Source organism: Nerophis ophidion, linkage group LG01, assembly GCF_033978795.1.
Source record: "Nerophis ophidion isolate RoL-2023_Sa linkage group LG01, RoL_Noph_v1.0, whole genome shotgun sequence".
NCBI lineage: Eukaryota > Metazoa > Chordata > Actinopteri > Syngnathiformes > Syngnathidae > Nerophis > Nerophis ophidion.
In genome coordinates, this window is record NC_084611.1 from 7,296,771 (window position 1) to 7,322,767 (window position 25,997).

At 40.4% G+C, this 25,997-nt stretch overlaps 2 protein-coding genes across 2 annotated transcripts in view; one reads left to right on the plus strand and one right to left on the minus strand.

Annotated features, from left to right (window-relative positions):
• Positions 1 to 25,997, minus strand: part of LOC133548443 (gastrula zinc finger protein XlCGF57.1-like) — a 351,444-nt gene that overhangs the window by 280,873 nt on the left and 44,574 nt on the right. The gene's annotated exons all lie outside the window — the stretch shown is intronic.
• Positions 11,500 to 15,809, plus strand: LOC133556992 (zinc finger protein 436-like). The gene has a single exon (XM_061907309.1). It carries the CDS (start codon positions 11,547 to 11,549, stop codon positions 12,507 to 12,509), a length of 963 nt encoding a protein of 320 aa, XP_061763293.1. The 5' UTR covers positions 11,500 to 11,546; the 3' UTR covers positions 12,510 to 15,809.

A 25,997-nucleotide genomic window follows, 5' to 3' on the forward strand; every position in this document is an offset into this window, starting at 1 on the left:
ATATCTGAGGTATTCATACAAACTTGGATTATTTAGAGTATAATCTTATCCACTCATGACCCCATGTCTTCTCTGTATCTGAAACCTTCCTGAACAGTAAGATAGATGATGCTTCAAGTGCTTGGTTACTCCTTCTTCAGTCCAGGGACCTGGGGCCTCATGTGTCACAAACCTGCACTACACCGTTTTTCACTGCAAAGTTGAGATGTATCAAAACTGAAGTTGACGCATAAGTGATGCTGGGTAACTGTTTGCATAACAATCTGCCAACTTTTACTCTTTAGACTGATTGATGTGCAAATCAGAGACATGTGAACAATTAACCCCCAACACCCACAACCCAACCCCCACCTCCCTCGACATTCGGACATAACAGCTTCAATCCGACCCATGAGATGTGTTTGCCAAGTGTAAAATTCCTGTGCATTTTTTTAATGAAAAAAACTGCTGTTTTAAATGTGTCCACTGGATGTCGCAATAGCAATTCTGTTAGGCAATTAAATAGCATTGCAAGTATACCAAGCAAGAGGTACACAGTAAAGCGGGGCTTTGACTCCTCCCCCTCCACCCAACGTAAAAGAGGAGTAAAATAATCAATCCTAGATGGGTTGTGACCTAAAATTTAATTGCTTTGTAGAAACACTGAGATTAAACCAAAATTAATTGTGTTCTTCAAGGAGTTTTTGAAAATGCACCATTTTTTTCCTCTAAATGTTCAACAAACTTGAAGTGTTTTGTCAAGAGGATTATTTGTGATATGTACATTTTCAGAATGTGCTTGTTCTACTTTGGGCCGAAGTAAAATAAAGAAAATAATCTAATGTTGTCGTAGTCGTATTTTTAAGTGATCATGCCATGATTTTACCCGTCCCGCCCACGTGGAAATAGATTTTCCTCCATGCGGCCCCTGAGCTAAAATGAGTTTGACAGCCCTGCTGTAATCTGACTCATGTGAGCAGGTTACTGTATAAACACATTTTGTTATAAGTTATAAAAATGTGTTCAGTTCTCAGAGACACATCAATGTCAGGCTGACAATCGCTCTTCCGCTTTCTCCAAACACGAGAACAAAGCAGCTCCTACTGACTTGTGATTGGTCAGACCGTGCCGATCTTAATCACATGGCTAATTGCAATATAATAAATTGCAACATAATTGAATATCTTATATGCTCAGACAGTAATGTGTTTATATAAGTTTAGATTGTGTTATGATGTTTGTAATGGGGAAAGACGTTAATGTGTCTTGTTTTCATGTTTGCATTTAAGATAGTTGACATTTGTTAACTGGTGATTAGTGATGTTAAGTGCCTAAGATGGTAGTTATTGATTAGCAGTGCGATGAGGGCTTTCTGCTGGTGAGTGATTAGCACTACAGTTAGAGCCACCTATCGCCAGGTAGAAATGAGCAGTTTCACCAACATTTTTTCTTGTTTATTCAGAGTGATGATTTGAGTTTGTAAAAGTTTTTTTAACCAAAACAACTAATTAGGTTGATAAATATTTCTGTTTCTTGTAGTATTTAAAATGAGTGATTTTTTTTCTTCAATGTACCGTATTTCCTTGAATTGCCGCCGGGGCGCTAATGAATTTAAAACCTCTTCTCACTCCTGCGCTTACCAAAGGCATGAAGTAAAAGTAAACCAGCTAATTATTTTAAAACCTCTTCTCACTCCGGCACTTACCAAAGGCATGCAGTAAAAATTTGAGTGTGATGTAAGCTTGGACCTTAAATCCTACTGAATAGCCCTAATCTTCTTCCCTTTATGCCATTTCAAATTAACAGTATTGAAATCAGCCTCCTCCATTTTGAAAATGATGACAGGGGAAGTGTCACTTGTGACGTAACGAATTTGAGCTGGCGGTAATACTAAGCATGCGCTAATTATTTTGGGAAGCGAGTTTGACCCGGCAGTAATTCATGGCTGGCGCATACTATATACCCTGCAGAAATTCACGGAAATAAGGTATGCCCTTTTTTTGGTTTGAACAGCCATCGATAATGTCTGTGCACGTGCTTGTATATATATATATATATATATATATATATATATATATATATATATAAATGATAAATGGGTTGTACTTGTATAGCGCTTTTCTACCTTCAAGGTACTCAAAGCGCTTTGACACTACTTCCACATTCACACACTGATGGAGGGAGCTGCCATGCAAGGCGCCAACCAGCACCCATCAGGAGCAAGGGTGAAGTGTCTTGCTCAGGACACAACGGACGTGACGAGGTTGGTTCTAAGTGGGGATTGAACCGGGGACCCTCGGGTTGCGCACGGCCACTCTCCCACTGCGCCACGCCGTCCCCTATATATATATATATATATATATATATATATATATATATATATATATATATACATATATATATATATATATATATATATATATATATAATTTTTTTTATTTTCAAAGAGTAGTTGTAGATTATTTGATGTTAGATACTTTTTCCAACCATTGTTTTAAAAGAAGATAAAAATGCCTTTATTTTGAAAAACCACTGCTGTGGAGTAGGAGACGGAAGTGGCTGACTTCTAGCGCATGCGCAAGTGTACTTCAAGCCAAACAAAACGACAAAGACCGCATGCTGTGGTTGTTCGGAGATTCTTCGACTTCACGATCTTAAAGTCATATGATTCACAGCAAATATAGCAACAAATGTCTCAATTCGTATTTTAAAAAAACACAAAATGCGCATTGAGTTTGGAGCGATATCTGAAGTGAAGATTGAAGACGTGATAGAAGATGGACGACTACTGCTATGCTAAGATGGTGACGTCATGTCAAAGAGAAAGTGAAAGACAATCAGAAACTTCCAGCAAATCACCATCGGAGATAAAGACGACAGATGAAGGTGAGTGAGTTAAGATCCGTACTTCGAAAGCTATTTGAATTTCAAGCCCTTAAAATAGAAATTAGCCGACTTTGTTGAAGAATGTAAAGAAAGAGCCGCCATGATTGTTAGCTTGAAGAAGGCAGTGGAGTTCACATCAGAGGAGATGAAAGAATGCAAAAGTCACATGAAGAAACTGGAAGAGCAAAACATTTATTCATCCATCCATTTCCTACCGGGGGGGTGGGCCTATCTCAGCTACATTTGGGCGGAAGGCGGTGTACACCCTGGACAAGTCGCCACCTTATCGCAGGGCCAACACAGATAGACAGACAACATTCACACACTAGGGACCATTATTCATACTTTTTTGTTTGTTTGATGCCCTTTTTGTGAAAGAAAACTTTTTTTTGCACAAAATATGCAATGTTATCCCCTCAAAATATTTGAAAGTGAAATTGTTCCAGTGAAGTATTTTATTGGAGCCCTCAGCAGGTCAACAACAGTCCGCATGGCAGCTCTGTGTCAACATTGCAATTTTTACTTGTTACATGTCACTGTTTACTCTTTTATTACAGTCTTTTATGTTCTACATTTTTACTATAGCATTTTTTAGAATGGGCCGGGGGCCATTAACAAATTAGCTGGGGGCCACAAATAGCGTGTTTTGACTACGTAAAAAGTCCTGTTTGTTTTCTGTGCTAAGTGTTTAGTCTTAGCTTCTACGTGCGACCGGCACGCATCCGCTTTTGTTTGTCGTAGGAGTTTTATTATTTACTATAAGTAAATAACTGCCTATCTCACGCCTTGGTCCAGAGCCGTCCGTTCTGTATTCCGGGAGAACAATCCCGCATAAAGATGCGACCCCCGCGTGACACTTACCTTGGATGCAATCCAGAGTGAACGAGAGATGGACGGGACAGACAATTTATGTATGAACAAAGAGCCAATCACAGCCCTTCAATCAGAAACGTCATATATCTTCATAATATGAATGTAAATATTAATACTATTATTACTAAAATGAATGCTAATGTAATAAGAATGTTAATATTATTCAAATATTGTGTCACTGGCGAGTTTATGCCACTTATAAGATTACATACTGGGAGCGGTACGGAAAAAAAATGTCTAGCTCTCTGTGTGAGCGCACGGCGGCCATCTTAGAAATGTTTTTCAGCGCAGCAGTTATTTGAAGGCTAATAACATCAAAACCGGACCATTCATTGTCTTTACCGTAGCATAACAAGTGCAGATGGCCTTAAAGGGGAACATTATCAGCAGACCTATGTAAGCGTCAATATATACCTTGATGGTGCAGAAAAAAGACCATATATTTTTTTAACCGATTTCCGAACTCTAAATGGGTGAATTTTGGCGAATTAAACGCCTTTCTGTTTATCGGTCTTGTAGCGATGACGTCAGAACGTGACGTCGCCGAGGTAACACACCCACCATTTTCATTTTCAACACATTACAAACACCGGGTCTCAGCTCTGTTATTTTCCGTTTTTTCGACTATTTTTTGGAACCTTGGAGACATCATGCCTCGTCGGTGTGTTGTCGGAGGGTGTAACAACACTAACAGGGAGGGATTCAAGTTGCACCACTGGCCCGAAGATGCCAAAGTGTCTGCCGCCAGACCCCCATTGAATGTGCCAGAGTGTCTCCACATTTGACCGGCGATGCTAAGGCAGACATGGCACAGAGATGTATGGATAACCTGCAGATGCATTTGCAACGATAGTCAACGAAATCACAAAGGTGAGTTTTGTTGATGTTGACTGCCAGCTAATCGATGCTAACATGCTACGCTAATCGATGCTAACATGCTATTTACCGGCGGTGCTAAAGCAGACATGGCACAGAGATGTATGGATAACCTGCAGATGCATTTGCAACGATAGTCAACGAAATCACAAAGGTGAGTTTTGTTGATGTTGACTGCCAGCTAATCGATGCTAACATGCTACGCTAATCGATGCTAACATGCTATTTACCGGCGGTGCTAAAGCAGACATGGCACAGAGATGTATGGATAACCTGCAGATGCATTTGCAACTATATTACGTTTCCTTCCACCCACATTTAAAGCGAAAAAAAACACTTATCAATCGACGGATTTAAGTTGCTCCAGTGTCAAAAGATGCGAAAGTCCTGATCGTTTGGTCCGCACATTTTACCGGCGATGCTAACGCAGCTATTCGGCCATGCTATGGCTATGAATAGCGTCAATAGCTATTCGCTCAATAGCTTCAGTTTCTTCTTCAATACTTTCATACTCCAACCATCTGTTTCAATATATGCGTAATCTGTTGAATCGCTTAAGTCGCTGAAATCCGAGTTTGAATCCGAGCTAATGTCGCTATATCTTGCTGTGGTATTCCCATTGTTTGTTTACATTGGCAGCACTGTGTGACGTCACAGGGAAATGGCCAGTGTCTTCGCAGAGAGCCGAAAATAGAGCACCTTAAAGGTTTTTTTAGGGATATTCGGAGACCGGTAGAATTTTGGAAAAAAATTCAAAAAATACAACAAGCCACTGGGAACTGATTTTTATTGTTTTTAACCCCTTTGAAATTGTGATAATGTGGCGTTTTAAAGGGGAACAACAGTCAGGCACCATATGTAAGTACTCAAAATAAAGAATGTTGGACGGTTGTTTTTTACGATATGCAGGCAAACGACAACTTTAAAACATACCGGCTTAGCTATGGCACCTGGCAGCCATCTTGGTATAGACCATCAAAGCCCATGAATGTTGGTGCGTGCGCAACAGCAGCAGACTGTACGGGAAAAAAAAAGAAAAAATGTCTCCCTCACTGTGTCCGCGCACGGCGGCCATCTTTGAAATGGTTTTCAGCGCAGAAGTTCTTTGAAGGCTGATAATAACAAAACCGTAGCAGTGATTAAAACTATTTCATCAACTTTTAATCAGAAGGGTTCAATCTCTTTTCTCTTGCTTATTTGAAGCCGAAACGACAAACGGCCTCAGAAGAGATAATGTTTGAAAAAAAAAGCTAAACATTTTTTGCCAGCTTTTGTATTAAAGTGGGAATTGAAAACATCCTTTGGATTTTAGCTGGGAGGTAAGAGTGTTCGAATTATAGGTCTAACTGAGACCTACCTAGTGGTTTTTGTTTCATGTTTCTATGACGTTCCTACTGGAAGTTAGAGACAATTTTGTCTGTTTTCTTCCTAGGGGGCGCTCGAGCGCAATTTTGAGTTTTTGGGTTTTGGTTTTTTAATTGGATCGCAATTTTCGCAGTCCTGATGTGTGTGTCAAATTTGGTGAGTTTTGAAGCATGTTAAAGGGGAACATTATCACAATTTCAAAAGGGTTAAAAACAATAAAAGTCAGTTCCCAGTGGCTTGTTGAATTTTTTGAAGCTTTTTTTCAAAATTTTACCGGTCCCCGAATATCCCTAAAAAAAAGGCTTTAAAGTGCTTGATTTTCACTATTTGCGATGCCACTATCCATTTCCCTGTGACGTCATACAGTGCTGCCAATGTAAACAAACAATGGGAATACCACAGCAAGATATAGTGACATTAGCTCGGATTCAGACTCGGATTTCAGCGATTTAAGCGATTTAACAGATTACGAATGTATTGAAACAGATGGTTGGAGTATGAAGGTATTGAAGAAGAAACTGAAGCTATTGAGCGAATAGCTATTGACGCTATTCATAGCCATAGCATGGCCAAATAGCTGCGTTAGCATCGCCGGTAAAATGTGCGGACCAAACGATCAGGACTTTCGCATCTTGTGACACTGGAGCAACTTAAATACGTTGATTGATAAGTGTTTTTTTTCGCTTTAAATTTGGGTGGAAGGAAACGTAATATAGTTGCAAATACATCTGCAGGTTATCCATACATCTCTGTGCCATGTCTGCTTTAGCACTGCCGGTAAATAGCATGTTAGCGTCGATTAGCATAGCATGTTAGCATCGATTAGCTGGCAGTCACGCCGCAACCAAATATGTCTGGTGATAATGTTCCCCTTTAAGGGGGTCAAATTACAGCTAAAAGAGGCGGCGGAATAATTAATAATAATAATAATAATAATAATAATAATAATAAAACCTTAGAAATTCAATAGGGTCCTCTGTCCCAAAGGGACATCTGTCCCTAATAAATGTTGTATATATCTACACTAGAAGCCAGTTATTAATTAATGGACAAATTGTGTCAAAAACAAAGTAAATAAAATGATCATAGCAATTGTACAGAAAGTGGATCAAATTTATTGCATTTAACATCTACAAAAGTTCTCTACTTTTTAACTACAGACTTTTTTGAAGTAGGTATTATATTTTATAGTTGTTCAAAGTGTTTCAAAATTGACTTTTTCCACACTGTTAGTTTGTAGTATCCTAATGTCCATGGAAGCAGATGTTTTCTACTTTCTGTGATTCTAGCTGAACTTTTCTGAGTCTATGACAAGTCATGTAAACATTGATCCATCATTCTGGCAAGGCACTAAATGAATGGCCATGAAACACTACACACTAGGGTGGTCCCCATACCAATCATTTAGTACCGGTACTAAATGTATAGATAATTTTCCAGATAAAGGGAACTCGGAAAAATGGCTTTATTCTAAACAGAAAATCTTACACTACATTAAACACTCACAGTCACAAAAGAATTTGACAAGGTTAAAATATAAATTAAAATGTATTAAACACATTGGACTTTTCTTCTTGCACTCTTAAGAACAATCTACAATTTTCCATATTACATATAATCTGCTATAATTAAGGATTAGAATAGTATATGAATTAAGTTTTACTGACATATTAAATGATTCTTGATTTATAGTTGCCACTCCTGGTCTGTGCTTTAAGAAAAATACACCTATTAACTAAGTACTAAAATTGAAACTGTGGATAAATGTACACAGATAAGCCATGTAGCAGGTAAAACACATTTATTAAATACAAAACACAAATTGTAGGAATTTGTTACAAAATGTAGTCATTTCACGTGACTGCTAATTGGTCAGTTTTAACTGTGCTAATATTTGTCATCAAGTTCTACGTATCTACATGTGCACAGCAGGGGAGCTGGTTAACTTCTGAGAGTAGTATGTGTGTTTGTGACAATGTCAACCTGTTGTCTGAGTGACGTCAGTGAGTGAGCGGGCGAGTGAAGAGAGAGCAGCAGGACAGGTGTAACAACTACATTATACCTGTCACTATTTAAACTACTTGTGCAGATCTGAATGCTTATTATTTAAATGTTGACCTAAGTCTGAAGCAAAGGTGCTAATACTAATCACCACATTTGGGAAGGTGTGTTTTAAAGGGGAAATTTATCACAATTTCAAAAGGGTTAAAAACAATAAAAATCAGTTCCCAGTGGCCTGTTGTATTTTTTGAAATTTTTTTCAAAATTTTACCGGTCCCCGAATATCCCTAAAAAAAGCTTTAAAGTGCTTGATTTTCGCTATTTGCGATGCCACTATCCATTTCCCTGCGACGTCACACAGTGCTGCCAATGTAAACAAACAATGGGAATACCACAGCAAGATATAGCGACATTAGCTCGGATTCAAACTCGGATTTCAGCGACTTAAGCGATTCAACAGATTACACATGTATTGAAACAGATGGTTGGAGTATGAAAGTATTGAAGAAGAAACTGAAGCTATTCGGACATAGCGTGGGTGTACCTAATGAATTGGCCCATAGCATGGCTGCCTTATTAGCATCGCCGGTAAAATGTGCGGACCAAACGATCAGGACTTTCGCATCTTGTGACACTGGAGCAACTTAAATCCGTCGATTGGTAAGTGTTTTTTTTCGCATTAAAAGTGGGTGGAAGGAAACGTAATATAGTTGCAAATGCATCTACAGGTTATCCATACATCTCTGTGCCATGTCTGCTTTAGCACCGCCGGTAAATAGCATGTTAGCATCGATTAGCGTAGCATGTTAGCATCGATTAGCTGGCAGTCAACATCAACAAAACTCACCTTTGTGATTTCGTTGACTATCGTTGCAAATGCATCTGCAGGTTATCCATACATCTCTGTGCCATGTCTGCCTTAGCATCGCCGGTCAAATGTGGAGACACTCTGGCACATTCAATGGTGGTCTGGCGGCAGACACTTTGGCATCTTGGGGCCAGTGGTGCAACTTGAATCCCTCCCTGTTAGTGTTGTTACACCCTCCGACAACACACCGACGAGGCATGATGTCTCCAAGGTTCCAAAAAATAGTTAACAAAACGGAAAATAACAGAGCTTTGACCCGGTGTTTGTAATGTGTTGAAAATGAAAATGGTGGGTGTGTTACCTCGGCGACGTCACATTCTGACGTCATCGCTAAAAGACCGATAAACAGAAAGGCGTTTAATTCGCCAAAATTCACCCATTTAGAGTTCGGAAATCGGTTAAAAAAATAGATGGTCTTTTTTTCTGCACCATCAAGGTATATATTGACGCTTACATAGGTCTGCTGATAATGTTCCCCTTTAAAGCGGCTGTTGTGAGAGTAGCGTATCTGTGTGTACACCTTTAAGAGTGGCAGTGTGTGGGGTCATTAAGTTAGTGGGCGAGTAAGGAGAGGTAGTGGTAGCATGTGCAGGAGTGTTAATAATCAAATCAACTTTATTTAAAATTTACCACAGGGGTAGCCAAAGTGCTGTTCAATGGACAACCGAGCAAACACAACACAAACAGAACATGATAAAAAATAAATAAATAAAACATAAAAACAGGTGTATAATGGGGCGCCATTGCAGGATGGATATCACTTAGTGTTAAAAGCCATGGAATAAAAGTATGTTTTTAAGAGAGATTTAAAAACAGGAAGAGAGGAGGCTTGTCTAACACTCAGAGGTAGGTCGTTCCAGAGCTTGGGAGCAGCAGCAGCGAAAGCTCTGTCACCTCTAAGCTTCAGCCTTGTGTCAGGGACCGTCAGTAGCAGCTGATCGGCTGATCTTAGGGATCGAGTGGGGCAGTAAGGCTGATGGAGGTCGGAGAGATATGTTGGCGCGAGGTTGTTTAGACATTTAAAAACAAATAGAAGGAGTTTAAAATTGATTCGATAACGCACAGGGAGCCAGTGAAGGGACGCTAATATAGTGGTGATGTGCTCACGTTTGAGGGTCTGTGTTAGCAGACGAGCAGCAGAGTTCTGCACGAGCTGCAGACGGGCGAGGGAGGCCTGGCTAAAACTTACATACAGGGCATTGCAGTAGTCTAAACCATTCCAGATAAAGGCATGAATTAATTCCTCGAGATCATGTCCTGATAGAAGCAGGTTCACTTTCGCTATTTGGCGTAATTGATAAAAGCTTTTTTGAACGACGCTGCTGATTTGTGTTTCAAATTTAAAATCTGCGTCGAACTTTACCCCCAGGTTTGTGACACAGTCGCTGAGATACGGGGTCAGAGTGCCGAGGTCAACGTTGGGGGAGGGAGAGCGACTTGGACCGAACAACATAAGTTCTGTTTTGTCTTCATTTAGGCTCAGAAAGTTAGCTGAAAGCCAGGCTTTGATGTCGTGCAGGCAGTCAATGAGACGTTGAACCGTGTTATTTTGTGCCATGGGAAAATAGATCTGGCAATCATCGGCATAAAAATAAAATGCAATACCATACTTCCTAAAAATAGAACCAAGGGGGAGAAGGTAAAGCGCAAATAAGATTGGGGCAAGGATTGAGCATGGTGAATGTCCGGTTGTGCCCTGTGGAATTAATAAATAAAGTGAGCATGTTGTAACTAATCGACGGCCTCGTCCTTCTGACTAAAGAGGGGAGCTTTTTGGACCCAGTGTTACCCCCGACAAAACATGGGTCCTGGAGGGAACGTCTCAACTGCGCTCCTCGACCACGTTCTGGGAGCCCACAAACAGGAAAGGTGTAAAGCAACCCTTGCAGAGCGGCGGCTCCCTGTTTAAAGTGTCACCTTTATTGTTAGTTTAGAAGCCCAAATACCTCCATATTGCACTTCACACACCCTCTTTATTAACCAGTAGAATTGTCCTTTGTTGCCTTTCTTCCTCTCCAAGATGTTATTGCTTGTATGCACTTTGTGTGTGCGTTTTGACACACTCAACATCATGCGCCTCGGCTCTGTAGTCACCGCCACACAGCAGCATTCACATGAAAGAACGGTACCGGTACTTTTCAAAGGTGGTATAGTACCGATTTCAATTGATTAGTACCACAATACTTTATTAGTAGCAGTATACTGTACAACCCTACTACACACACATACAGTACATAGAATAAAGTGTGTTTTTTTTATTTGTGTTTGTCTTGCAGACGTCCAGCAGCTGATCTGTAATCCAGAAGAAGTTTCAACTCAGTCAGGGGGGAGCTCCACTTTGAAGCAGGAGACTCCACAACCACCCTGCATTAAAAAGGAAGAGGAGGAACTCTGCATCACTCAGGAGGGAGAGTGTCTTCTAGGACGAGAGGAAGCTGATTACACCAAGTTTCCACTGACTGTTGTCTCTGTGAAGACTGAAGATGATGAAGAGAAACCACAAGTAGACAACCTCTTAGCTCCACTATCAGATAGTGAGGCTGAAGACGAGGTTGAAGAACCTTTCAGCAGCGATACAGACTGTGAAGGTGATATGAGGACTCACACTGACAACAAACACTCTGAATGCTCTTCAAAGAAGAGAGGTAAAACATATTTGACCTGCTCAGTTTGTGCTAAAAGCTTTTCTGTTAAGAGCATGTTGACTCGACACATGAGAACACACACAGGTGAAAAAATATTTAATTGTTCAGTTTGTGGCGTAAGCTTTTCTCAAAATAGCCATTTGAATCGACATATCAGAAAACACAAAGGAGTAAAACCATTTAATTGTTCAGTTTGTGGCGCATCCTTTTCTCAAAAAAGCCATTTGACTGGACACAGGAGAACACACATAGGAAAAATAACATTCATTTGTTCAGTTTGTGGCAAACGCTTTTCTGTTAAGAGGAATTTGACCCAACACATGACAACACACACAGGAGAAAATGCATTTAATTGTTCAGTTTGTGACAAAAGCTTTTCTCGAAATAGCTCTTTGACTGAACACATGAGAACACACACAGGGGAAAAACCATTTATTTGTTCAGTTTGTGGCAAAAGCTTTTCTCGAAATAGCCATGTAACTCAACACATGAGAACACACACAGGTGAAAAACCATTCAATTGTTCAATTTGTGGCAAAATCTTTTCTCAAAATAGCCATTTGACTCAACACATGAGAACACACTCAGGTGAAAAACCTTTTAATTGTCCAGTTTGCGGCGAAAGTTTTTCTCAAAATTGCCATTTGACTCAACACGTGAGAACACACACAGGTGAAAAAACATTTAAATGTTTAGTCTGTGACAAAAGCTTTTCTCAAAATTGCCGTTTGACTCTACACATGAGACAACACACAGGTGAAAAAACATGTAATTGTTCAGTTTGTGGCAAAATCTTTTATCGAAATTTTTCTTTGACTCAACACATGAAAACACACACAGGTGAAAAACCATTTAACTGTTTGATTTGTGGTGAAAACTATTCTATTAAGAGCCGTTTGAATGAACACATGAGAACACACACAGGTGAAAAACCATTTAGTTGTTCAGTGTGCTGTAAAAGGTTCCCACGTAATGGAGACGCAGTAAAACACATGAGAACACACAAGAGAAAATAACCAATTATCTGTTTACAAACCCCGTTTCTAGATGAGATGGGAAATTGTGTTAGATGTAAATATAAACGGAATACAATGATTTGAAAATCCTTTTTAACCCATATTCAGTTGAATATGCCACAAAGACAACATATTTGATGTTCAAACTGATTAACATGAATTTTTTTGCAAATATTCATTAACTTTAGAATTTGATGCCAGCAACACGTGAATAAGAAGTTGGGTAAGGTGGCAATAAACACTGATAAAGTTAAGGAATGCTCATCAATCACTTATTTGGAACATTCCACAGGTGTGCAGGCTAATTGAGAACAGGTGGGTGCCATGATTGGCTATAAAAGCAGCTCATTCTTTCACAAGAAAGGATGGGGCGAGGTACACCCCTTTGTCCACAACTGCGTGAGCAAATAGTCAAACAGTTTAAGAACAACCTTTCTCAAAGTGACATTGCAAGAAATTGAGGGATTTCAACATCTAGGTCCATAATATCATCAAAAGGTTCAGAGAATCTGGAGAAATCACTCCACGTAAGCGGCATGGCCGGAAACCAACATTGAATGACCGTGACTTTCAAACCCTCAGACGGCACTGTATCAAAAACCGATATCAATCTCTAAAGGATATCACCACATGGGCTCGGGAATACTTCTGAAAACCACTGACATTAAATACAGTTTGTCCCTACATTTGTAAGTGCAAGTTAAAGCTCTACTATTCAAAGCGAAAGCCATTTATCAACAACACCCAGAAACGTTGCAGGCTTCTCTGGGCCCGAGATCATCGAGGTGGACGGATGCAAAGTGGAAAAGTGGTCTGTGGTCTTACGAGTCCACATTTCAAATTATTTTTGGAAATATTCGACATCGTGTCATCCGGACCAAAGGAGAAGCGAACCATCCAGACTGTTATCGACGCAAAGTTCAAAAGCCAGCATCTGTGATGGTATGGGGGTGTATTAGTGCCCAAGGCATGGGTAACTTACACATGTGTGATGGTATGGGGGTGTATTAGTGCCCAAGGCATGGGTAACTTACACATGTGTGATGGTATGGGGGTGTATTAGTGCCCAAGGCATGGGTAACTTACACATCTGTGAAGGCACCATTAATGCTGAAAGGTACATACAGGTTTTGGGACAACATATGCTGCCATCTAAGCGCCGTCTTTTTCATGGACGCCCCTGCTTATTTCAGCAAGACAATGCCAAGCCACATTCAGCACGTGTTACAACAGTGTGGCTTCATAAAAAAAGACTGCGTGTACTTTCCTGGCCCGCCTGCAGTCCAGAACTGTCCCCCATCGAAAATGTGTGGCGCATTATGAAACGCAAAATAGGACAGTGGAGACCCCGGACTGTTGAACGACTGAAGCTCTACATAAAACAAGAATGGGAAAGAATTCCACTTTCAAAGCTTCAACAATTAGTTTCCTCACTTCCCAAACGTTTATTGAGTGTTGTTAAAAGAAAAGGTGATGTAACACAGTGGTGAACATGCCCTTTCCCAACTACTTTGGCACGTGTTGCAGCCATGAAATTCTAAATTAATTATTATTTGCAAAAAAAAGTAAAGTTTATGAGTTTGAACATCAAATATCTTGTGTTTGTAGCATATTCAATTGAATATGGGTTGAAAAGGATTTGCAAATCATTGTATTCTGTTTATATTTACATCTAACACAATTTTGGGTTTTGTAGTTTGTGTAGCGAGTGTAAAATGTGACTCCTCCCCCTCCAGCCAACGTAAAAGAGGAGTAAAATAATCAATCAGTAACCCCACTTCAAATGCAGCATGAGACACTGCACACTGATATAGTTCTGTGAAAATGATTGTCTTCTGTGCAAATGTAAAGAAAGTGAACAGTGTGTGATTTACTGCAATACTGTCACTCTTTCTACTTTTTATTTGGGCTTTGTTGAAATTGTTCACACATTGCACTGCTTTTATTTTTCTGTCAATACACATTATGTCTAGAAGACAGGAAGTAACTCAACACTCTTGAATAGTTTCTACCTCAGTGTGTATGGTTTGTTGAGTTAGCACAGGATTAATATGTGGGAATGACAAATGAGGTAGTTGTTTTTTGTTCAGTCCTGAATGGGTTGTGACTTAAAGTGGAATTGCTTTGGAGAAACACTGAGATTAAAGGCCTACTGAAAGCCACTACTAGTCTGATAGTTTATATATCAATGATGAAATATTAACATTGCAACACATGTTTACTAAACTGCAATTTTAAATTTTCTGCGAGGTATCCTGTTGAAAACGTCGCGGAATCATGACGTGTGCTTGTGATGTTATCGGTTGGAGCAGACATTTCAGCCCCATCCTTTGCAATTTGTTCAATTAATAATGGAGACGTCAAAGAAGAATGCTGTTGGTGGAAAGCGGTGTATTGCAGCTGCCTTCAGCACCGAGACACAGCCGGTGTTTCTTTGTTTGTTTTGAAGCTTTAACACAGAGCGGTCAAGCCAACATGTTTCTCTACGTCAACCAGCAAGTTTTGGGATGGGAAAATTGTGATATTAAGTCGGTTCTTACCGGAGACTTGAGTGGAAAATGCGACCTCCTGCAGCTCAGAAAGGCAGCTGTGATCTTGGCTCCTCGGCTTCTCTCAGAGACACTGGCGTTCACCGCAGCCATCCCACTTTCAGGTATGACTTTATAATCTCACTAAAACACTATTAATACAATAAGTCTCACAACAAAATTGTGATATTAAGTCGGCTCTTACCGGAGACTTGAGTGGAAAATGCGACCTCCTGCAGCTCAAAAAGGCAGATGTGATCTTGGCTCCTCGGCTTCTCTCAGAGACAGTGGCGTTCACCGCAGCCATCCGACTTTCAGGTATGACTTTATAATCTCAATAAAACACTATTAATACAATAAGTGTCACACCTATGGATCATGTTTTGTTTTGTCATGTTATGTTTTTGATTTTGGACAATCAGTCACGTTTTGCACTTCCTGGTTTTGTTTGTTTCCATGCCAACGTATTAGTTCCCACCTTGTCACGCCCCTGCCCTCGGTCCCGCACCTGTTCCTGATTATCACAGTAGTATTTAAGTAATTTTCTTTCTGTTCATCATTCTGGGATCTTCTCACACTCGCACGCACCCCACCCATGCTGTTCAAACCCTCACGTCCTCGTCCACAGTTCCATGCCGTGTAAGTTTATGTATTTATGCCACAGTGCTAGTTTTTGTTTTGTTTGTATATAGTCATGCCATTGTTTTGTTTTAAGTATAGTACAGATTTTTATCCGCCACAGAGCGCGTCCTTGGTTTGCCTTTTTGTAATTTGTTTGTTTGTTTAATAAATCATGTACCTGAACTCACGCCTGGCTCGTCTTTTAATCCCGCTGCGTCGAAGGAGCACACACCATCCATGTCCAAGCCTGACAATAAGCAGATAAGGGATTTTCCAGAGTGATCCTAGTAAATGTGTCTAATTACATCTGAAAGGCTCCCACTGCCGCCGCCTGGAGCCGTCGCCTTTTTTTTTCTTTTAGTGCTTCACTCTAACTTTCCTCATCCACGAATCTTTCATCCTCGCTCAAATTAATGGGGAAATTGTCGCTTTCTCGGTCCGAATAGCTCTTTTTGTTGGAGGCTCCCATTATAAACAATGTGAGGATGTGAGGAGCCCTCACACGGGTGACGTCATCGTCTGCTACTTCCGGTACAGGCAAGGCTTTTTTTATTAGCGACCAAAAGTTGCGAACTTTATCGTGGATGTTCTCTACTAAATCCTTTCAGCAAAAATATGGCAATATCGTGAAATGATTAAGTATGACACATAGAATGGACCTGCTGTCCCCGTTTGAATAAGAAAATCTCATTTCAGTAAGCCTTTAAGTCTAAGTTCATTGTGGTCTTCAAGGTGTCTCTGAAAATGCACCATTTTTTTCCTCTAAATGTTGAACTAACTTGAAGTGTTTTGTCAAGAGGATTATTTGTGATATGTACATTTTCAGAATGTGCTTGTTCTATTTTCGGCCAAAGTAAAATAAAGAAAACAATCTAAAGTTGTCGCAGTCGTATTTTTAATTTACCAAGCCATGATTTTACCCGTCCGGCCCACATGGAAATAGATTTTCCTCCATGCAGGCCCTCAGCTAAAATGAGTTTGACTCCCCCTGGTTTGGGTTAAGATGTTTGTAATGGGGAAAGACGTTAATGTGTCTTGTTTTCATGTTTGCATTTAAGATAGTTGACATTTGTTAACTGGTGATTAGTGATGTTAAGTGCCTAAGATGGTAGTTATTGATTAGCAGTGCGATGAGGGCTTTCTGCTGGTGAGTGATTAGCACTACAGTTAGAGCCACCTATCGCCAGGTAGAAATGAGCAGTTTCACCAACATTTTGATGTGAAACCATATTACTAACTGTCTGCTGTTTTACAGGATTCATGGAAGTTTATTGTCATAGCAGCACACGATACACATGAGATGGCACACAATTTAGTAGCAGGTGAACAATAGGATTGGTCCTGGTGGAGATCTACACTCTTAGGGCTTTTCTTCTTTATTCAAAGTCATGATTGGACTTTCTAAAGGTTTTTAACAAAACAAAAAAAAATAAGTAGGTCGAAAAATATTTGTTTCTTGTAGTGTTTATATTGTATGATTTTTTTATTTGATAATTGCCCTTTTTCTGGTTTGAACAACAGCCATCTTAAAAGTCTGTGCATGTGCTTGTAAATCAATCAATCATTTTTTTATTTATATAGTGTCTCAAAGTGTCTCAAAGGGCTGCACGAAACACAACGACATCCTCGGTACAGAGCCCAAATAAGGGCAAGGAAAAACTCACACCCAGTGGGACGTCAGTGACAGTGACAATGATGACTATAAGAAACCTTGGAGAGGACCGCATATGTGGGCAACCCCCAGGGGACCGAAAGCAATGGATGTCGAGCGGATCTAACATGATATTGTGAAAGTCCAATCTATAGTGGATCTAACATAACGGCGAGAGTCCCGTCCATAGTGGAGCCAGCAGGAAACCATCCCAAGCGGAGGCGGATCAGCAGCGCAGAGATGTCCCCAGCCGATACACAAGCGAGCGGTCCATCCTGGGTCCCGACTCTGGACCACCAGTCCTTCATCCATGGCCACCGGACCTGTGCCCCCCCCCCCCCTCCACAAGGGAGAGGGGGGCAGAGGAGAAAAATAAAAGAAACAACAGATCAACCGGTCTAAAAAGGGGGTCTGTTTAAAGGCTAGAGCAGTGGTTCTCAAATGGGGGTACGCGTACCCCTGGGGGTACTTGAAGGTATGCCAAGGGGTACGTGAGATTTTTTTTTAAATATTCTAATAATAGCAAAAATTCAAAAATCCTTTATAAATATATTTATTGAATAATAATTCAACATCTTATGAATGTAAGTTCATAAAGTGTGAAAAGAAATGCAACAATGCAATATTCAGTGTTGACAGCTAGATTTTTTGTGGACATGTTCCATAAATATTGATGTTAAAGATTACTTTTTTTGTGAAGAAATGTTTATAAGTAAGTTGATGAATCCAGATGGATCTCTATTACAATCCCCAAAGAGGGCACTTTAAGTTGATGATTACTTCTATGGGGAGAAATCTTTATTTATAGTTGAATCACTTGTTTATTTTTCAACAGGTTTTTAGTTATTTTTATATCTTTTTTTCCAAATAGTACAAGAAAGACCACTACAAATGAGCAATATTTTGCACTGTTATACAATTTAATAAATCAGAAACTGATGACATAGTGCTGTATTTTACTTCTTTATCTCTCTTTTTTTCAACCAAAAATGCTTTGCTCTGATTAGGGGGTACTTGAATTAAAAAAATGTTCATAGTGGGTACATCACTAAAAAAAGGTTGAGAACCACTGGGCTACAGTATACAAATGAGTTTAAGATGGGACTTAAATGCTTCTACTGAAGTAGCATCCCTAACTGAGTACTGGAGCCCGAAATGAAAAAGTCTAGCAGCCGCATTTTGTACCAACTGTAATCTTTTAATGCTAGACATGGGGAGACCCGAAAATAATACGTTACAGTAATCGAGACGAGACGTAACAAACGCATGGATAATGATCTCAGCGTCTTTAGTGGGCAAAATGGAGCAAATTTTAGCGATATTACGGAGATGAAAGAAACCCGTTTTAGTAACGCTTTTAATGTGTGCCTCAAAGGAGAGAGTTGGGTGGAAGATAATACCCAGATTCTTTACCGTGTCGCCTTGTTTAATTGTTTGGTTGTCAAATGTTAAAGTTGTATTATTAAATAGAATATAAATATATATAATATGAATATATATATTTTTTTTTCAAAGAGTAGTTGTAGATTATTTGACATTAGATACTTTTGCAAACCATTGCTTTAAAAAAAGATTGAAAGGCCTTTATTTTGAAAAATAACTGCTTTGGAGTAGGAAACGGAAGTTGCTGACTTCTAGCGCATGCGCAATTGTATGTGCAGCCGGAGACCGCCGACTATGTTTTTTTGGATATCCTTTGAATTGACGATCTTAAAGTCATATGATTCACAGCAAATATAGCAAAAAATATCTCAATTCGCATTTCCCAAAGCCACGAAATGCGCATTGAGTTTGGAGCGATATCTGAAGTGAAGATTGAAGACGTGATAGAAGATGGACGACTACTGCTATGCTAAGATGGTGACGTCATGTCAAAGAGAAAGTGAAAGAGAATCAGAAACTTCCAGCAAATCACCAACGGAGATAAAGACGGAAGATGAAGGTGAGTGAGTTGAGTTCCGTAATTGAAAGCTATTTGAATTTCAAGCCCTTAATTATAGAAATTAGCCGACTTTGTTGAAGAATGTAAAGAAAGAGCCGCCATGATTGTTAGCTTGAAGAAGGCAGTGGAGTTCACATCAGAGGAGATGAAAGAATGCAAAAGTCACATCAATCATCAATCAATCAATGTTTACTTATATAGCCCTAAATCACTAGTGTCTCAAAGGGCTGCACAAACCACTACGACATCCTCGGTAGGCCCACATAAGGGCAAGGAAAACTCACACCCAGTGGGACGTCGGTGACAATGATGACTATGAGAACCTTGGAGAGGAGGAAAGCAATGGATGTCGAGCGGGTCTAACATGATACTGTGAAAGTTCAATCCATAATGGATCCAACACAGTCGCGAGAGTCCAGTCCAAAGCGGATCCAACACAGCAGCGAGAGTCCCGTTCACAGCGGAGCCAGCAGGAAACCATCCCAAGTGGAGGCGGACCAGCAGCGCAGAGATGTCCCCAGCCGATACACAGGCAAGCAGTACATGGTCACCGGATCGGACCGGACCCCCTCCACAAGGGAGAGTGGGACATAGGAGAAAAAGAAAAGAAACGGCAGATCAACTGGTCTAAAAAGGGAGTCTATTTAAAGGCTAGAGTATACAAATGAGTTTTAAGGTGAGACTTAAATGCTTCTACTGAGGTAGCATCTCGAACTGTTACCGGGAGGGCATTCCAGAGTACTGGAGCCCGAAATGAAAACGCTCTATAGCCCGCAGACTTTTTTTGGGCTTTGGGAATCACTAATAAGCCGGAGTCCTTTGAACGCAGATTTCTTGCCGGGACATATGGTACAATACAATCGGCAAGATAGGATGGAGCTAGACCGTGTAGTATTTTATACGTAAGTAGTAAAACCTTAAAGTCACATCTTAAGTGCACAGGAAGCCAGTGCAGGTGAGCCAGTACAGGTATATATGTATGTATATATGTATATAAAGGTATATACAGTATAGGTATATATGTATGTATATATGTATATAAAGGTATATACAGTATAGGTATATATGTATGTATATATGTATATAAAGGTATATACAGTACAGGTATATATGTATGTATATATGTATATAAAGGTATATACAGTATAGGTTTATATGTATGTATATATGTATATAAAGGTATATACAGTACAGGTATATATGTATGTATATATGTATATAAAGGTATATACAGTATAGGTATATATGTATGTATATATGTATATAAAGGTATATACAGTATAGGTATATATGTATGTATATATGTATATAAAGGTATATACAGTATATATGTATGTATATATGTATATAAAGGTATATACAGTACAGGCGTAATGTGATCAAACTTTCTTGTTCTTGTCAAAAGTCTAGCAGCCGCATTTTGTACCAACTGTAATCTTTTAATGCTAGACAAAAGCAAAACAACAGTTTCCTATGTGTGGCAAATGCCGCCTTTAAAATTTTCAGTTTGCATTACTAAGCTAAGTTATTCATCGAGTCCATCAAGTTATTCGATTGATTTTAGAGTAAGTTAGTGTTTTCTATCTCAATTTCAATTAAGACTTGGTACGATCATAAAAATGTTATCGTAAAAAAAAACAAAAAAAACGTGCATGCAAATTCTTAAACCTGTAACGGTTAAAGGGATGAGTGAGCGTATGCTTGAAAAAAAGACCACGTCTACTATATTTTGCTACTTTTAATTTGACACGGGTTAAGACGTTTGCAATGGGAAAAGACGTTAATGTGTTTTGTTTACATGTTTGCATTTAAGATAGTTAAATGCAAACTATTATTATCGGCCAGTAAATGATTTAAAATGTAATACCAGAAATTAACGGTATCTGTTTCAAAAAGTAAAATGTATAAAACAGCGGCATTCAGATGAAAGGACGGTACCCGTACTTTTCAAAGGTGGTATAGTACTGATTTCCATTGATTAGTACCATCCATCCATTTCCTACCGCTTATTCCCTTTTTTTGGGGTCGCGGGGGGCGCTGGCGCCTATCTCAGCTACAATCGGGCGGAAGGCGGGGTACACCCTGGACAAGTCGCCACCTCATCACAGGGCCAACACAGATAGACAGACAACATTCACACACTAGGGCCCATTTAGTGTTGCCAATCAACCTATCCCCAGGTGCATGTCTTTGGACGTGGGAGGAAGCCGGAGTACCCGGAGGGAACCCACGCGTTCACGGGGAGAACATGCAAACTCAATCAATCAATCAATGTTTATTTATATAGCCCCAAATCACAAATGTCTCAAAGGACTGCACAAATCATTACGACTACAACATCCTCGGAAGAACCCACAAAAGGGCAAGGAAAACTCACACCCAGTGGGCAGGGAGAATTCACATTCAGTGGGACGCCAGTGACAATGCTGACTATGAGAAACCTTGGAGAGGACCTCAGATGTGGGCAACCCCCCCCCTCCAGGGGACTGAAAGCAATGGATGTCGAGCGGGTCTAACATGATACTGTGAAAGTTCAATCCATAGTGGCTCCAACACAGCAGTGAGAGTCCCGTCCACAGGAAACCATCTCAAGCGGATCAGCAGCGTAGAGATGTCCCCAACCGATACAGGCGAGCGGTCCATCCTGGGTCCCGACGAGCGGTCCATCCTGGGTCTCGACTCTGGACAGCCAGTACTTCATCCATGGTCATCGGACCGGACCCCCTCCACAAGGGAGGGGGGGACATAGGAGAAAGAAAAGAAGCGGCAGATCAACTGGTCTAAAAAGGAGGTCTATTTAAAGGCTAGAGTATACAGATGAGTTTTAAGATGAGACTTAAATGCTTCTACTGAGGTAGCATCTCGAACTGTTACCGGGAGGGCATTCCAGAGTACTGGAGCCCGAACGGAAAACGCTCTATAGCCCGCAGACTTTTTTTGAGCTCTAGGAATCACTAATAAGCCGGAGTCCTTTGAACGCAGATTTCTTGCCGGGACATATGGTACAATACAATCGGCAAGATAGGATGGAGCTAGACCGTGTAGTATTTTATACGTAAGTAGTAAAACCTTAAAGTCACATCTTAAGTGCACAGGAAGCCAGTGCAGGTGAGCCAGTACAGGTATATATATGTATGTATATATGTATATAAAGGTATATACAGTACAGGCGTAATATGATCAAACTTTCTTGTTCTTGTCAAAAGTCTAGCAGCCGCATTTTGTACCAACTGTAATCTTTTAATGCTAGACATGGGGAGACCCGAAAATAATACGTTACAGTAATCGAGACGAGACGTAACAAACGCATGGATAATGATCTCGGCGTCTTTAGTGGACCAAATGGAGCGAATTTTAGCGATATTACGGAGATGAAAGAAGGCCGTTTTAGTAACGCTTTTAATGTGTGACTCAAAGGAGAGAGTTGGGTCGAAGATAATACCCAGATTCTTTACAGAGTCACCTTGTTTTATTATTTGGTTGTCAAATGTTAAAGTTGTATTATTAAATAGAGGTCGGTGTCTAGCAGGACCGATAATCAGCATTTCCGTTTTTTTGGCATTAAGTTGCAAAAAGTTAGCGGACATCCATTGTTTAATTTCATTAAGACACGCTTCCAACTGACTACAGTCCGGCGTGTTGGTCAGCTTTAGGGGCATGTAGAGTTGGGTGTCATCAGCATAACAGTGAAAGCTAATACCGTATTTGCGTATGATGTCACCTAGCGGCAGCATGTAGATGCTGAAGAGTACAGGGCCAAGGACCGAACCCTGGGGAACTCCACACGTTACCTTAACATAGTCCGAGGTCACACTGTTATAGGAGACGCACTGCATCCTATCAGTAAGATAAGAGTTAAACCATGACAGGGCTGAGTCTGAAATACCAATTCGTATTTTGATACGCTCTAATAAAATATTATGATCGACGGTATCGAAAGCAGCGCTAAGATCGAGGAGCAGCAACATAGATGACGCATCAGAGTCCATCGTTAGCAATAGATCATTAGTCAGTTTTGCGAGGGCTGTCTCAGTCGAGTGATTTGCCCTGAAACCGGATTGAAAGGTTTCACATAGATTGTTAAACGCTAAGTGCTCATTTAGCTGCTCTGCAACAATTTTTTCGAGGATTTTCGAAATAAAGGGAAGGTGAGACACCGGTCGGTAGTTTACCATGAGGTCAGGATCGAGGTTAGGTCTTTTAAGGAGAGGATGAATAACCGCTTTTTTGAATGCAACGGGAACAGTGCCCGAGGAAAGTGATAAGTTTATAATATTTAGCACTGATGGACCTAATAATACAAAAAGCTCCTTGATAAGTTTCCCAGGAAGTGGGTCAAGTAAACATGTTGTTTGTTTTATTCCATTTACACGTTGTAACAATCCTTCTAATGTTATTTCATAAAAACGAGAGAAACTATTTTGGATATTTGCAGTATCCGCCGTATATACAATCGTATCTGTGTTACTATAACCCCGTTGTAGCTGGGACGCATTGTCTTTAATCTCCTTTCTAATAAGTTCAATTTTCTTATTAAAGAATTTCATAAAGTCATCTGCCGAATGGGTGGAGCTACTGGAAGGAGTCCCTTGTTGGGTTAGCGATGCTACTGTACTAAACAAAAATTTTGGATCGTTTTTATTAATGCGGATGAGATTTGAGTAATAATTAGTTTTAGCTAAGGTAAGCATGCGTTTATAAGTTATTAAACCATCACTCCATGCTTGATGGTGCACCTCAAGTTTAGTCGTGCGCCATTTGCGTTCCAGCTTTCTACGTAATAATTTCTGAGCTCTAGTTTCTTCAGTAAACCATGGCGTACGCCTTTTTGGAGCCTTTTTTAACTTCAGCGGTGCTATACTATCAATGGTTTCGCTCAGGGCGTTGTTAAAGTTGTTAGTGAGGTTATCAATAGACCCCACATACTTTGGGAACGGTGCCATTACCGAGGGCAGTAGGTCCGCAAGAGTCGTCGTTGTGGCAGCATTAAGGTTGCGGCTGCTATAGCAGTTATTATTATTATTAGCTTGCCGAACATGAGTCTGAACTTCGAATTTTATAAGGTAATGATCGGACATTACTTTAGTATACGGGAGTATCATAACTTTGGAGACGGTGATACCTCTGACAAGCACTAGGTCTATCGTATTACCGCTGCGATGCGTCGGTTCATTTATTATTTGTGTGAGACCACAGCTATCAATTATAGTCTGGAGCGCCACGCACGGTGGGTCCAATGGGGTATTCATATGGATATTAAAGTCCCCCATTATAATTATATTATCGGCGTGCGTCACTAGATCAGCAACAAACTCTGAGAATTCACTAATAAAGTCCGAATAGGGCCCTGGGGGGCGGTAGATAACGGCCAGGCACAGAGGCAGAGGTGTGGCAGACTTCATAGAAAGCACCTCAAACGATTTATATTTATTATTTAAGTTAGGACTAAAGTTAAAGTTTTCGTTGTATATTAGTGCGACACCCCCTCCCCTTTTGAGGTGACGGGCAATATGCGCATTCGTATAGTTAGGAGGGGATGCCTCATTTATCGCAAAAAAGTCGTCTGGTTTAAGCCAGGTTTCGCTAAGACCGATGACGTTAAGGTTGTTGTCTCTAATGACCTCATTGACTAATAACGTTTTGGGAGACAAAGATCTGATGTTTAGAAAGCCCATATTATAGGTAGTGGGCTGTTTTAAGGAGTTGTTGATAAAATTATCCGTAGTAGCAATATTAATAATGTTGCGTTTATTATGCGCAGTGTACTTAAAATAATTACGACCATATCTAGGAATTGATATGACGGGAATTTTCAGATTGTCTACTTGGCGCTGCGATAAACTGAACGCATCATAATTTGCCACCTCAGTAGAACGCATGTCTAACTCTGACGTAGTCATAGACACAGTAGAAAAAACATTTTGTGAGTTGTGTATTATTCTACGAAAATTGCTATGTGTACAGGGATCATCCAGCCTGGCGCTGGCTAGTTCTAACTTAACTGACTCCATACCCAGGCTAGCAGGCTCTGTAATTGCCTGTGACCGGGCTTGCTCTAGTGCAGTTAGTCAAATGTGGCTCAATGCGAAGTCTATGTTCCGAGACAAGAGGATAGCGCCTTCCTGGTTAGGGTGAAGGCCGTCTCTCCTCAGCAAGCCAGGTTTGCCCCAGAAAGAGGGCCAATTATCAATAAACGTAAATCCCTGTTGTCTGCAGAAGCTATCCAGCCACCTGTTAAGAGAGACTAATCTGCTATATCTCTCATCATTGCCTCTCCCAGGCAGGGGGCCAGAGACAATTACTCGATGCCTGGACATCTTTCTGGCGAGATTACAAGCCCTGGCTATGTTTCTCTTTGTAATCTCTGATTGTCTCATCCTAACGTCATTGGAGCCAACGTGTATTACTATATTCGCATAACTAGTGGTGCGGTTAGCCTGCCGTACGTGCTTACTAGACCTGTTGCGAGTTAGCTCCCTAAGATTAGCTTCAATGTCAGGTGCTCTGCCCCCGGGAATACACTTAATTGTGGCTGGTTTGCTAAGCTTTATGTTTCGGGTGATGGAGTCCCCTATGACTAAAGTGTGGTGCCCGGTAGACTGGGGTGTAGGACTAGCTAAAGGGCTAAATCTATTATGCGTCTCAACCGGTACACCGTAGCTTGTAGGCCGGTTAGGGCTGCTACAAGCTGGGCTAGTTAGCTCGCTACAGCTAACGCTAGCAGATGTGTCCGCAACATCTAAAGT